The sequence below is a fragment of the Phodopus roborovskii genome, unplaced genomic scaffold, assembly GCF_943737965.1.
Source record: "Phodopus roborovskii unplaced genomic scaffold, PHOROB, whole genome shotgun sequence".
In the NCBI taxonomy this organism is placed as follows: Eukaryota; Metazoa; Chordata; class Mammalia; order Rodentia; family Cricetidae; genus Phodopus; species Phodopus roborovskii.
This window is the reverse complement of record NW_026126648.1, coordinates 12,869,493-12,884,334: the sequence shown is the minus strand read 5'-3', so window position 1 is coordinate 12,884,334 and position 14,842 is coordinate 12,869,493. Positions and strand designations below refer to the sequence as shown.

The following is a 14,842-nucleotide window of genomic DNA, read 5'->3' as shown; positions in this document are numbered from 1 at the left end:
CTCGTGTTTGTGTTTCTTAGGCATTAGCTGCGCAGCAAAAGAACAACACATACTATACTGTGACATCAAGATCCCTGTTAAATGCAGACATCTTCATGTAATAAGTTACTAAATGGTCTGTGGCCAACATGCAGGCTATTCTTTCTAAAACAAAAATGCAACTTTTCTTTCTTAATCGTTTAGGACAAGAGTAACTAAACACAATTAACACAGTATTGGTAAACTACAAATAAGTTCTGCACAGCGAGACAACCATTCCATCAACTATAATAATAATTATTACAAAAAGAAATACAATGACCTTTTTAAAAAAGATTACAAAATTGAATTTATTGAGTTTCACACAAGATGCATTTATAAAATTAGTACTGAATGCCATCATGACAGAAGTGAGTACCATTCACACTCCCAACAGCATCTGTAGAGGAAATGCATTCATCAGAAACAACACAGAAACAGGAAATTCAAGCACAATTGAAAGAGACATTTAGGCCATGTTCTTGCTCTGAGCAGGGCTGTGCTTGGCAAGGCTTTCTCCACAATGCTTCTAGTTGTAATAGACACTTTCTTGTTGGTAAAAAGGACAGTTTAAAAGTGAGGCCCCACTGAAACAAACATACACAAAAGAAATAAAATGTTAATTTTAAACTTAAAAACTGTTTCCTGGTTTCACAAGGCATGTATAGCATCTCCAACAGCTATCTTTAGATTCTGTTAGTGCAAATCATTAGAAACCCTCCTGTATTTCAAATGCCTAAGCCAAATCATCAAGACTAGTTTCCTATTTATCCAGGATACAGGCAAACCATCTAAAACTTGCCATCTGTGCCCGAAACATATGCATGAGAGCTGAGTTTCACAAGTGAGACAGCGAAGGAAACACAGTGCCATCTTCTGGACAGCTCAGAAATCAGAAATGGTCAATTTTCTTAGGAGAAGTGCAGAAAAGGTTCTCAAGGTAAAAACAGGGTGGTGAGAACTTGCCCTCGGATGCCGCCAACTAGTAATGAAGTAGGAACAGCATCTTTATCTCAAACAAAAACCCCCAAAGCACCTTTTGGTTGCTATTCCTAGTGTCCACACTGCAGTACCCTTCTGTACCCTAAATACCCCTTTACAGTCATGTGAGGGACTATCCCAGCAAAGGCACCTACTGTCTCTTTCCCACATAGGATACAGAGCCATGAAGGGACACATGAATTCTACAAGCCTGGCAAGGTGATGCTCCTCAACCTGCTGTGAATACTTTAAAGCTGTTACTCAGAATAAACAAAGCCAACAAACTAGGCTGGTGACAGCAACTGCTATGATGTTTTCTATCAATAGCTTTTCAGCTAGTTCATCGCCAATCTCGTAACTTGTAATAACTGACGTAGCTTTAAAATGAAACCAGGTAATTATACCTCAATGTTGACATCACTCTGTGCTTCATATTACTCATTCCTGTGTCACTGCCATTGAGTACCACACAGCTCACACTGTGTGAGGGTCACTGAGACAGTAGGAAGCATTTCTCAGTGACACGTCCTTCATGAAGTAAATGGAACCGAGAGCTCTTGGTTTCCTGTAAGATGCTGTTATTCATCATGTAGTTAAGTAGCCTTTTTAAATTTTGCTTAGTTCAGATGTATTGCCAAGGATGACTCTGGTGGTGAGAACATTTATCTGGACTTATATTTAATAATTGTGTTAATGCTTTGGCAGATGGAGTCAAGTTTGGAAAGAGATTGTGAAAACTGTATGAGACTGGAAAGGTAATCAATCATGGAAAAGCTTCACAGTTTCCCAGGTATGTCCTTATACTGAAGAGGCCTTGAGGAAAATCCAATGTTCTGGAAGCCCAGGCTGACAAAGCAAAGAAGCTCTTGTAGCGCTCTGGCTGGGTGCCAGAAGTGCCGCTGCTGTTGGCCAAGCAGGAGGAAATGTTCGTTGTCCATCAACATCCCAGAGTCAAGGCCAGAGGCCGGCACTGTTCCGAGATCTGCCCTTCTGCCAGCCCACATCACTGGAAGAAAGATACTAAGATTTGCTTGCCATTAATAATTTAAGTTTTTAAATAAATATTTAAGTGCCGTTTTTAGCAAGTGTGTCCTGGCAGACCAGCATTTGTGGTCTCGGGGCCCAGCATCTTCACCTCATCAGCCACAAACTCAGTCAATCCGGTTGCCACAGATTGTGAACCTGTCTATCTCTAGCAAATCTTTTTTTGAGGATCTGTGTTTTAATTCAGAGTTTTCCTGTGTTATGTCCTTCTCATCACCATCTGGGGTTGTCAGAAACTGATCAGAATTGCTGGTCACAAGTAAGGGTACGACGTTTTCTTTCTGATGAGCAGGCTGGCTGGTGACGGAAGTGGACAGGTGCTCTTCTGTGGAAAGGCCTGTGGGAGAGCAGACCCGCTGGATTAGGAAATGACACTTACCAAACACCCTGTTTTCAGGGAGAATGAAAAGTGTCCGTTAAAACAGATGAAAACTAAAAGCATACTGTGTAAGCTGTAATTTACAATGAAATTCATCCACAATTTTACCCACCCCATAGGTAACACTGCCACCTGATTGTGGAAAGCATGTGTCTTTACACTTCCCTCTTACATGACCACAAACCAACAGGACTATTGCTTGAGGGAAAGCAGCACTTGCTCTTCACTCAGGGCTCTGGAAGGGCTAAGCAGATCTCTGAGAAGGTGGAGCGCTAATTCTGTCTTCAGGGTTGATCTCCACTCCTCTTCAGGGCCTGACTCATCTCTCTTGTAGTCTCTTGACCTCTAGGGCACCCTTTACAGACACTCCTCTTACATGTGCTTCAGGAGACATGACGCGACCCCTCCCCTCATCTGATGGCCAGCCTCCACTAGACTGACCCCTCCTGGAAGGAAGATGGACACGACTAATATCTTAAGAAAGAGAATGCATGCTGATGCACTTGGGATCTTCCCATCACTAACAGCACTCACATGCTCTTACAGTGACTGCCATCTAAAACTTGAGCTTCCACTTTAGCTTGTGAGAAGAGACACAGGAGCATGACCTCCAATCAAACTCTGGACCAGCTGTGTCTCCTTTTCTCTGTCTGGAATAAACTGTATACTCTCCAGCACAGCTGGGTGCTAACTGAATGCACTGGCCGCCTCTCCCTTTTAAGTGTAAGCCAAGGGCCCTGCAAGAGTGACAGGGCCCTGAGGAACGGGAGGTATAGTCCTCTCAGGCCTCAGACCAAGTCAGCTCCACCCACCTCAGCAGCACCTGGCTCTTGTCCTTCCCAATACCCAGGTCTTTCTTCACTGGGAGCCCCAGCGTGTCTGCAGAGCTTCTGGTTCCTGACTGTGCTCACTGACCATCCACTTACTGTTCTTCCCCTGCTCCCAACAAGCCAGATGCAACTCCCCAGAGCAGGCACACGGCATTTTCCTCCCCTACCCCATCCCCTGGTCTTGACATGTAATAGGTGCAATAATCACCAACACAAGAGTGGATTAGCAAATGTAAGACAGCACTGGGTCAGGTGTATCTGTCCTAGAGCAGAATGATGAAGGGACCCAGCAGTGAGGCAGAATGGAGCCCATCTTTAAGCATCACTCAACCTTGGCTGAGCAGTGATTTACCAGGAGGGATTCCAATGATGGATCCTGAAGCCAGCATACCTTGAGAGGGCTTGCACTTGCTCTGGGACTTCCCGGAGGGTTTGCCGGGAGTGCTGGCAGGGGGAGGATTAAACAGCTTCTCTTCTATCTTGGCTTCCTTCACATACTGACATGACTTCCCCAACAGCACAATGCTGTTAAGTATTTTCAGGGAGATCAACCTTAGACAGAGAACAAAGTTGTGGGAATTCATCTAAACCAGTGTGAGCTGACCTCCTAGCCTGCTTCCAAGATGCAGGACAGGGTGAGGGGATAGGCCCAGGAGTCGGAGGACCTGGGCTGGTGGAACGTGAGTTTCCCACAGCTCTTTATTACAAAGGAAGACTTCTGATACATTCTAATTCATGACAAATTCTACCAGACAGCAGCTTTTCCTTGTATAGATAACCCAACAAGTATTCAGGTAGATGCAGATAAGCAAGAAATAAAAGACAATTTCCAATTCCCCATGTGGAATTCCCCAGTATATTATCAGCCATTTGGTCTGGGTTCATCATCTGTACCTTCTCACTATGCAGAAATGGGTTTCATTTTCAAGGTTGTGGTGGAGGCAAAGTGGGAGCAAGAGGTGGGATCTGGGGTCAGTGTGTGAGTAGAGTCCTTTATGGACCTGAGCAAAATCCTCCAAGCTTATCAGAAAGGGCAGGACTGGGAGAGGCTCAGAGGCATAAAGAGATGCTAAACAAACCTGTTCCTTTATTACTCTGCTATTGTCAGTTAGATCACACACCATACATCACACACATGTCAGTTAATGTGTCTAGTGATCTTAAGAATGTTTGTGGCATGGGCTACACAACAAAACACTTTTGTAACAGCTCCCATCTCAGGATATCTGGATTATTTCTAACATTTTGCTTTTATTAAAAAGTTTATAATTAAGAAAAGTTAGCTTAAACCTGTACTTTATTAAAATAAATTGCTAATACCTATAATTACAGACATGGGTGTTTTTGGCCAAATATTATCTAGTATTTTAAAACACCTGCTATAATTCTGGCAAAATGTTTTAGAGATTGCAGTATTCCATTCACATTTTCTCAATACTGTGGGCGGTGACTGACAGCTCCAGTGTGGGTGAACAACAGCAGGTTGCTGGTTTTGTGTCTGGGATGAAACCCTGTCAGTAACATGCAATTACAAGCCACTGAACATCACCAGTGAATTAACATGTACATGAGTCAATACATGAAACAGACGAGGATTCCTGACTGGTCCTCAGGCCTTTCACAGCACAGGCAGGGTAACAGTCCCTCAGCCCACAGGTACAAATTCACCGCCAGCTGCAGGGCTCCCCAGAACATACCTTCACTCCTCCCTTGCTTCCATGGTTCTACTTAAGAGAATTCCAAACCTACCAAATCAACTCCAAACTCCAGATTCCAGTCACCCTTTCATCAGGCAGGCCCTCGCCTCTCCTCCCCTGAAAGATGCTTCTGCCACAACTTCTATCACAGAAAGTGACAAAGCTATTCCCTTCACTGCTTAATCCCAGGGTCTAGGACCACACATGAAGCGCTAGCCTTCCATGGCCGCCACTTCCAGCTCAGCCTCGGGCACCTTTTCCTGGTGGTGCCATTGCCCTCCGAGTCACTGTTTGCTACTCTCCAGCCCATCCTCCACACAGGTGAATGAATGGCTCTTGCAAAAAGCCATTTGCGGAATCTGGCGCTATCTCTCCATCAGGGACCTTCTTACTGCCCACCTTCTCGGCCTGCACCCTGGGCTCCCTGGGTCAGCCATGCTTGCTTTCTGCGGTGCTCACAACTTTAGCAGTCTTCCCACCACTCTCCATCTCTTCCCCCTCAGTCTCTTCAGTCTGCGTCTCCTGTCAGTCAGTCTGTACACCACAGTTTCAGTGACACCGAGGGCCACAACTTGTCTGTCTTCTTTTTAGCTGATCCTTAGAACAGCACAGAACCTGGTAGCCAAGACTGCTGAATGGATGGGGCAGGGCAGTGGGTGGGCACATCTTCCCTCCACAGCCGACAAGCACACATCCAAACTGAGTTCTGATGACTTCGCCCAAAGGGAAATCTGGGAAACCTATAGCTGAGCTAGCTCCTGTGGGGTGCATGGGCATGTGTGTTGGAGAATGCCAGCCTGTGGGAGATGCAGGCCTGAGTGCCTCCAGAGGGAAAGGCCCTGATTTCCCACAGACATCGGCGATGTTCCAGCTTCATGGTTGAAGCTTTGTGTATCTTCCTGGTCCCATGTGATACCTGACATGTGACAGGTTTTCAGGTATGCTATACTCAAGTTTCCCGATTTGTGGTTAAACTATGAGAGCAATTAGCTTAAACAAAGATGGGCACAAGTAGGAAAGTGAACAATGCTAAGAGCACCAAAGGTGGGGTATGTGGGACCGTGAACTACAGAAGAAGCATCATGACTTTTTTCTATTTCTAAGAAATATTTTAGTATTTATTGTTATGCAGGCTAAGTACAAAGAAATCTCCTTAAATATCAATCCTCAAAAATTGCACATAATTCAAAGTTTTAACACTGCCTTCAGTGTGTAGCTGGAACACGTCTGGCATATTAGTAAGAGAAAAGGAGACAGAGAAAAGGCCAGTGTGATTATAGTCAAAGGAAGAAAGAGCTCAGGTGAAATGCAGAAGAAGATGGTAGAGTTCAGAACAGAAAATAAAAATCAATTTTCTGGGATGGGAGTTTTAACTCTTGCCTGGAAAAGAAAGTATGCAGTAAGATCTCTAATACTGTATAATTTAATGTAAAAAACTTAATGTTAAACAACTTAAGAGAGCTGGATATAATGGCATGTTGCCAGTAATCCCAGAGCTCAGGAGGCAGAGGAAGGAGAATGGAGGTCAACACCAGCCTTTGATACACAACGAGCTCCAGGCTAACCTGGGCTAAATGAAATCCTGTCTCAAAAACAACGAAAGTGTGGGTTCAGTTAGCAGAGCATGTACTTAGCATGCACAAAGCTGTGAGTTCCATGCCTAGAACAACATAAACCACAGGTACACATCTGTAGTCACAGCACCCAATAGAGTTACATCCTGCAGTTAGTCACCTCACCCAGACATAGCTCCGGAGGAGAAGGGCTAAGTCAGACACTGGGAAGCACTCATGACTTGCAGAGAGTGAGGGATCTCAAGTGCAGCCCACAGGAGTGGCCATGGCTGAGCTGTTTGGACAGTCTCGGGTACCTGTCACATGCCAGGCATCACATGGGACCAGGAAGATACACAAGGCATTCAACTATGAAGCTGGAACGTCGTCGGTATCTTTGGAAAGCAGACTCCGTGGGAAGTCAGGGCCGCCATCACTCCTTTCTCTCTGGAGGCGCTCAGGCCTGTGTCTCCCACAGACTGGCATTCTTCAACATGCATGCCCATGCACCCCACACAAGCCAGCTTAGCTATGTGTTTTCCAGATTTCCCTTTGGGCAAAGTCATCAGAACTCAGGTGGGCTATTTATGTTAGTTTATTTCTTGAAAAATCAAACAGTGGCAAAATAACATTAGACACCACTATTTTCTTGTTACCATTTATGATTGTTATAAAGTAAGCTGTGTTTCCCAAACAGAAGTGTAAGCTAGTTGGGATCAACAAATCTGCAGAAGGTTCAGTTGGCATTATTAGGTTGATGTGACACAGCCCAGTGTGCTGAATATTAAGGCTGACAAGCACACAGGACAATCAAAGGTATTTCTAAATATGGAAAAATTAACACAATGAAAGACGTCCCCCCAAATAAAGCATGGGTAGAATATAGATCTTGAACAAAAAGACCTTACTGTAAACTTTTGGTTAAAGATTCAAACTTAAGTACATAGAGTAAGAAAAATATTTTGGTGCAATTAGCTTCTATTACATCTTGCAGTTATACACAGTTTACTGTAAAGTCAAAACATATTCAAGAATAGTCAATCTTACCCAAAATAGAAGAGTATGACACAGGCATAGGACAGGATTCCTTGCACTTTAATTGAGCTTGTTACAACTCTGATGAGCTATCCAGAAACAAACCAAAACACAAAAACACACAGACAAAACACAACCATAGAGTTATTAGTTAATAATTAAGAGATTTTTTCTTCTTTATTTTAATATCTTAGGGTATACTTGCATCTAAATCCAAGAGGCTGGGTCTAGACTTTCCAATTCATTGACATTCTGCCTCCTACAGTGTCTGTGGTGGCTTGGGTTTGCACAGGCAGACCCTGCACGCAGCATAGCTGCCACAGACTCCAAAATCTATGTCACTGATGGTGCCTTTACTGAACACCTAACAGGGGTGCAGGAAACGCAAACAAAAGATCTGTCTGACAAAGCTCATCTAGTTCTTGCTAGAAATAACACCAGCTGGGCATTTTTCTCATTCCTGTTTTTTTCTGTCTGTTGTTCAAATTCTTTAAGAACCTCCAAAACTTGCAGGGAATGTTAAGCAAAGGAAGACTTACATTATTTAAGAAACTAAGCACACAATTAATTACTAAAAAGCCACGGCTCTGCCTCTTTGGTTAGTTATAGCTATCACCTAGTTTTTTATGTCACAGAAATACAGGCACAGACATATTATCCCCAGAAGCCCATGGGATCAATCTGGTGGGAGCAGCTAAGAGAAGACATTTATACATTACAGGCAGGACCTGGGAGCGGTTACACAGAAATGAAGCAGAGATAAGGGTCTCACCCAGTAATGGCAAGATTCTATTGTGATGCCGTAAATATAATTAAAATGCTACAAACAAGAACAACAGAACTGAGATACGGGAATGGACTGTCTTATGTTCAATCAAGTTTTATTGTGAGAGAACCACCACGGAGCCCTCTCCTGTGCCACAGCTTCTGGTCGGGCAGGGAAAGGGCTACTACCATTTAACTAATCCTTTTATAAAAAACAGTTGCACAATCTAGATTTATCCTCATGACTGAATATATCATGTTTCTAGTACCGGGAAATACAAGTAGAAAAATTTGACATGCTATTTTTTCAATTTAACTTTTACTAGATAACCTTAAAATCTGAGTTTCCCTAAAATTTTAAGAGCTTCTTTTCCAAAGCAAAAGAAATTTGTATTACTATCTCGTAAGCAACTAAAACCATAACAATGTTTAGGATATGGTTATCTGTTAAGTTGCTGAAATTTAACATTAAACCTATCATCACCCACCATCTAAAAACAGTGGGTAAAATCAAAACACAGCAGCTCCGACTTCCAGCTTTCTTGCACATTTGTTATTGACCTGCAGCATACATCTGCTTCTGGTCCTTTGGTAAAAAGACAGCTCTACGTGGTTTGATGTGGGATTCCCAACCACACTGATGCTCAGACCCCCTCACCACTCACACTGCACACTCAGAACCTATTTCCTTAGCACAGATTCCCAGCACTGGACTGACGGCACCCAGCACATTACATCCAAGTGCCCTCTAGAGACAGGACGAGTTATGATGCCACCTATGGGTATATCTACTAAAGAAGAAAATTCTTTACTCAATGGACAAGCAAAAGAACAGCCTCACTATTAGAAAAAGCTATTTGGATAAGCAGTTCTGTGATGAGACTCTTCTGCTGAATAGCTCAAAATCCAAAGGAATAATGAATTTAGACTTTAAGACAAACTTTTTCTTTCGGGTTACTTACCATTTTTTCAAATACAAAGACCTGTTGAAACAAACTTACTGATAATACATACATAATTATGCCATCTCTTTATGAAAACAGACTTACAGATAATACATACTGATGTCTTATGATGATGGCCATCTCATCATGAAAACAGAAAAGCATGAACTTACTAAAACAGCTAGTGGGAGAGGAATAAATCCCATTCTCCGTGCTACCGAGTCACTGTAGTCAGTATATGCCTGCAAAGAAAGGAAGAAAAGACTCAGTTTGATTAGCATCTAGAAAGTGCCATTCACTTGTCAGCAAACACTGAACAGGTGCAGAACAGTAGGAACAGAAGAGAACACAGAACCTGCGCCAGAAGAAGAACAGTGAAGGAACTAACCCATCACCACACATTTCAAATAAATGATGTCATTGCTACAATGTTGCAGAAACACAGTATTTAAAGTTATTGTTGTATAAATATTTAATGTCTAAAACAAGACAAGTTCAAGTGTGAAATTTTATGTGTAGTACATTTAACCACTGGGGAGTTAATTTCAGACAACACCTTTAATGAAATGCTTACATTTTTCTGTCGACTGCTAACAAGGTCAAAGGCAAGGCTGGCTCTATATTCACTGTAGACCTGAAGGCAAATAAGAAAAAGTAAGAACATACACACCATGAAAAAGTTTAAACGCTGTAGATAACAATGCTTCCAAACTACGCAGGGACAGATGCTAATGAGCAAGCAGATACCCAGAGCTTGAGGACAACAGTCTAAGCTCTGCTGAGCTGTTACATTCATGAGCTTTGAAAGGATTTGCTTCACAGAGGAGAAACAGCCAATGCCTGTCACTGTTGGGTTTAGAATTTAGGAGGAAGTGGCTGTTTTATGAAGCGCTATATCACAAAAACTATGGAATTTTGAGTTCACATTTAAGTATTATAACTGTGTACTTAATTACAACAATTATACCTTCCCGAAAAGGAAGCTGACAGTGAGTGAGACAGAAATGGGCTGGACCTCATCAGAGCCACTGTAGTAGCTACCAGGGAGTGTGACAACTGTAGTCCCTCTAGAAATGGCATGAACTACCTGAGTCAAACCTTTAATTTTAATTTCAAGTACTGAGAAAATGACCCTATGAAAAGAGAAACATCCTGTATCGATGAAGCCAAGAGAGAAAATGGTGGATTCATTCCGATTCCTGCTTTGCTGACTGAAACATACTTCAAGCATTTAGAAAACAAGAAGCAGAATTTTGCAACTGATACTGTGTTCATTATTTTGAGCTAAAATAATAAATAAGTTGTTAAATATGGCTGTCAAAAATATAACTCAAGAAAATCAAAGAAGCTGCTGAGCCAATCTCTGCCTGGAACGAAGGAAGAGGCTGTGACATGACATTCTTCACCTTCACGTACCTGTGTAGTGATTTAAAGCCACAGCTATTTCTAAAGATGTTAGAGAAGATGGCTACACATAAAGCAAATCCCTTGAAACCTTCAAGTGAGTTCACAAGTAAAATGTATAGCTTGTCCCCAAAACTTAGGTACCTGTTTATATTCACACACACACACACACACACACACACACACACACACACACACCCCAAAACAAAAACAAAACAAAAACCCCAATTTTTTTATTTGTTTGTTTGTTTTGGTTTTTCGAGACAGGGCTTCTTTATGGCTTTGGAGGCTGTCCTGGAACTAGTTCTGTAGACCAGGCTGGTCTCAAACTCACAGAGATCCACCTGCCTCTGCCTCCGAGTGCTGGGATTAAAGGCGTGAGTCAACAACGCCCAGCTTAAAAACCCCCAATTTTTAAATAGGAAATATTTTGCAAGTTTGTCAAGGTTTTGATGACTCGAGCTTAAAAATAGGCCCAGTATGATTTTAATAACTCATTTTTCATAAATACAATACACCTAAGGTTACACTTTTAAGATGATAAGGAGTCAAGGGAATATTAACTAGGTAAGAATTTCTAGAAATACATACATCTGCAGTGATGTCATTGAATTTGGTGATAAAGGCATGCTTTACAATATCCACAGCAATTTCCGACGCGATCACCATACAGACATCGGGAAACAACACCCAGAGGTGATCTACAAAGCAGGGAAGAAGCAGACAATTAGACCTCTCCACATAGGCAATGGAACCTGTCCCTCTCCATACAGACAATGGAACCTGTCCCTCAAGCTCCCAGTTACCTGGAACCTCCAACAGGGCACACTTCAGTATTTTCAATTAATAGCAGAGAACTAGCATTGTATTAATCATGACCTTCACTGCCAGTGTCTCATTTGACCAAGTTAAAGGATAATCTTATTCATGCAGGCTAGCATCCAGCAGAACCCCTTCCTATGCGGAAACCACACACTGGAGAGATGGCCACTGTAAGTGGGTCCTAAGAACGCCTAGTAGACATGTTGAAGCCCTTTCCTCCTTGATAGCCACGACTTAAAGATCTGGTTCATTTATTTCAGAGCCACATAGACATAATTTACTATTGCTGTTTACTTTAGTAAGGCCTTAATTCAGTACTACATAGCTGATAAACATACCACAGGCATCCTTCCAAGGCCCCAAACAAGAACCGAATAGTAAACTTATAGGACACCAGGCACTTACCTGGATTCCAAGAAAACTGTTCCATGTTTCTTAAGCATACTATTAGCAAAAGCACATAATTTGTGAATCGTTCCTTAATATCTAAAAAAGAAAAAAAAAAAAAAAGCAAGGAGAGAGAATTGAACATTAAGTGCTAAAATGTATTAAATAGGGAAATAATTAAGAATAATTCTATTAAAACAACTGTAAAAATAATAAAACGTTTTTTGGAACCCATGGGAGGAACTTTTAGATACTAAAATTCACAGTGCTCAGGTCCCTTATACAAAACACTACACACTCTATCTGTACATAACCTATTACCTTCTGTCATATCCTCTAAGTCATCTCTATGTCCCTCATATTTGATACAACTTAAGAGCAATGTATACAGTTATGCAGAGGCAGTGACAAGAAAAGTGTTCACATGTTCAATGCAGATGTGATTTCTGTTTAGAATTTTTCCTACAGCCTTAGATGACTCACAGCTGACTGTGTGTGCGTGTGTGCGTGCGTGCGCGCGTGTGTATATGTGCACATACACCCATAAGTGCAAGCCTCTACTTCATTTTCCAACATATTTCTAGTATGGAAATTTTAAAAATTTAAAATTTCAAACTGGGTCATTAAATGCCTCCAAAAGTCCAGGAATATATGAGAAGTGTTTTTATTTTATAGATGAAGAAAAATAGAATCAGAAGAAAATACAAGACTCTGGGTAAAATAAAACTTGGTTGGAAATATCTAATCTGGTAAGGAATATGTATGTAATTTCTTAAGAGAACATTGGCATTATAATAGCATAGCTTAATGGTATGAAGATAATTTCTTTGGTGTGTGTGTGTGTGTGTGTGTATGTGGAATTAGGTTTCACAGTAGTCTGCCCTAAGTTAATAACTAGCTGTTAATTGGAATGAATTTAATGAAAATTAAGAGTTGAGTTCTTGCCAAAGACAGTTTAATTTTTTTTTAGCTGTTATTTTCTCCTACCATGTAGTCAAGAAATAAGTACACGTGACAGTGAGTACTGTGTGTGTGTGTGTGTGTGTGCCTGTGTGCATGCAAGCCTGGGAGCTGCGGCTAGACACTGTCACTCACAAAGCATATCTTCCACACCACCTGCCTGTGGCAGCACCTGACAACACACTGCCTCTCAGTTTCATCTGGGTGTCCTCTGAGGGACTGTCCTTTCGTGTCCATTTCCTGTTGTTGTTGCTCTACAACACAACTGGACTTTCCCTCCGTTGTAAATCCTCTCAGGTGAGCTACCTTTACTGACTGTGCCTTCCCTAAACTCGTAAAAACTCTTCCAGTCAGAGCCAGTCCCTTCTTCTTCAGAGCCAACTAGCTTCTGAAGTCCAGTTTAGTCCCTTGAGTTCAGTGGGCACATGCTATCCATGAAGCCGAAGTATGAATCCGTACACAATACCATTTGCAAGCTCTATAAGCAACAAGTTTCGAGGTGTAGAGTACAGACACGCCCCGTCTGAAATGCATAATAAAACTGGAAAAGCATATGTGGGGTTTTCAAGTGCACTCTGACTAGCCCTACCATACATGTGCACACTCTCCCACATGATTTCACAAGGGATGTATTTTAAAAGTCTGTCCTAGCACGGCTCCTATCAAAGTTAGCCCAAAGGGAAGAATATTCTCTGTGCTTCATTAGAGATGGATCTGAATTCATGGGGGTGATTTTCTTAATGCACCTGTAGCTGAGGTTTTATACAGTTATTCACAAATCGGTTTCTGTATGGGTGCTAAATTCTTTCTAATTTTCACTCACAAAGTTATCGAAGACATATGCTCATTTTAACCATCCTATTGAGAATGGCTGTATAAGACAAACTTGGTTCTTAATCCAATTATCTGGAAGGAAATTAAGCATATCATTTGAAGCAAGCCAAGCGGACTTCTGAGCATAATGCAGCTAGAATGAGAGCAATATTTAAGCTTGTATCTGACTCTAGCACGTAAAGCTGCAACATTACAACACCCACAGCCGTGCCCGCTGGAAAGACACTGATGTGGGAGGGAAAAACCCTTTTCAGGGTGAGAAAACAGTTCAGAAAATGGATGATTCAAAATATGATGAGAAAATGAATTAAAAACCAACCATATCTGGTGGATAAATACAAATTTATAATATGAAAAATGGTAATTTTAAATATTAAAAACTGACAAGATAAAAATTAAAGTTTTTATTTCAAAAATCTATCACCCTAAATATGAAAATGAAATTATGGAATATTAAAAAGAAGTTTTATTCTGGCACTTTCTACTTTTTAGTATTTTATATACATACTGAAGCAAAGGATTTATTTATTTAAACCGTGAGCTTTACTAAAACATACCTCAAACTTTAAAAAGGTTTTTTCATAGTAAAGCAAAATTTCAACTACATGATTGCCATGGTTCAGAGCTGTCAGATCCATCAAGGACAGCCCCACAGAGTGTCTAGACCTTAATTTCCCATTTGTTCTTTTTACTTCTTGAAAAATTTTCAAATCTGCAATTCTAAGCTGTTTGCTTTATTTACTCATACACCATTATTTTGTCATTAATTTCCATATAGTGAACTGCACAGATCTTTAATACACACACACACACACACACACACACACACACACACACACACATGTTGGTAATGTCTGGTGCCATTTTTACTAGAAACAAGAGTGCTACCACCACAAAGAAAGTCCCTTTGACCCTTCCTCCAGCCATGTCCGATCCCCATCAATTTTAACTATTCTCATTCTGTCATCATGAGTTAATTCTGCCTGATCTTAGACCTCAGAAAAACAAAATTAAATCATACTTTTTGAGGTCAGTGTTTGTTGCTGAAAATAATGCTTGAGATGTGCATAGCAGGGTATATCAGTATTCATTTTTTCCTTTATTTAATTTGTCTGGTACTGTGTGGATGTGTTATGTCTGTATAGATGTGTGTGAAGGCCAGAGGTGGTTTTCCTCAGGATCCATACAC

At 41.3% G+C, this 14,842-nt stretch overlaps 1 protein-coding gene across 1 annotated transcript in view; it reads right to left on the bottom strand.

Moving 5' to 3' along the window:
* Positions 1–302: 302 nt before the first annotated feature.
* Positions 303–14,842, bottom strand: part of Tapt1 (transmembrane anterior posterior transformation 1) — a 47,894-nt gene continuing 33,354 nt past the window's right edge. The window contains exons 8-14 of the mRNA XM_051174033.1: positions 11,878–11,958; positions 11,242–11,351; positions 9,821–9,880; positions 9,420–9,488; positions 7,550–7,626; positions 3,644–3,804; positions 303–2,380 (exon numbers count right to left, since the gene is read on the bottom strand). Of these exons, the coding sequence (XP_051029990.1) occupies positions 2,151–2,380; positions 3,644–3,804; positions 7,550–7,626; positions 9,420–9,488; positions 9,821–9,880; positions 11,242–11,351; positions 11,878–11,958 (788 nt within the window). The 3' untranslated portion in view covers positions 303–2,150. The remainder of the gene's footprint in view (positions 2,381–3,643; positions 3,805–7,549; positions 7,627–9,419; positions 9,489–9,820; positions 9,881–11,241; positions 11,352–11,877; positions 11,959–14,842) is intronic.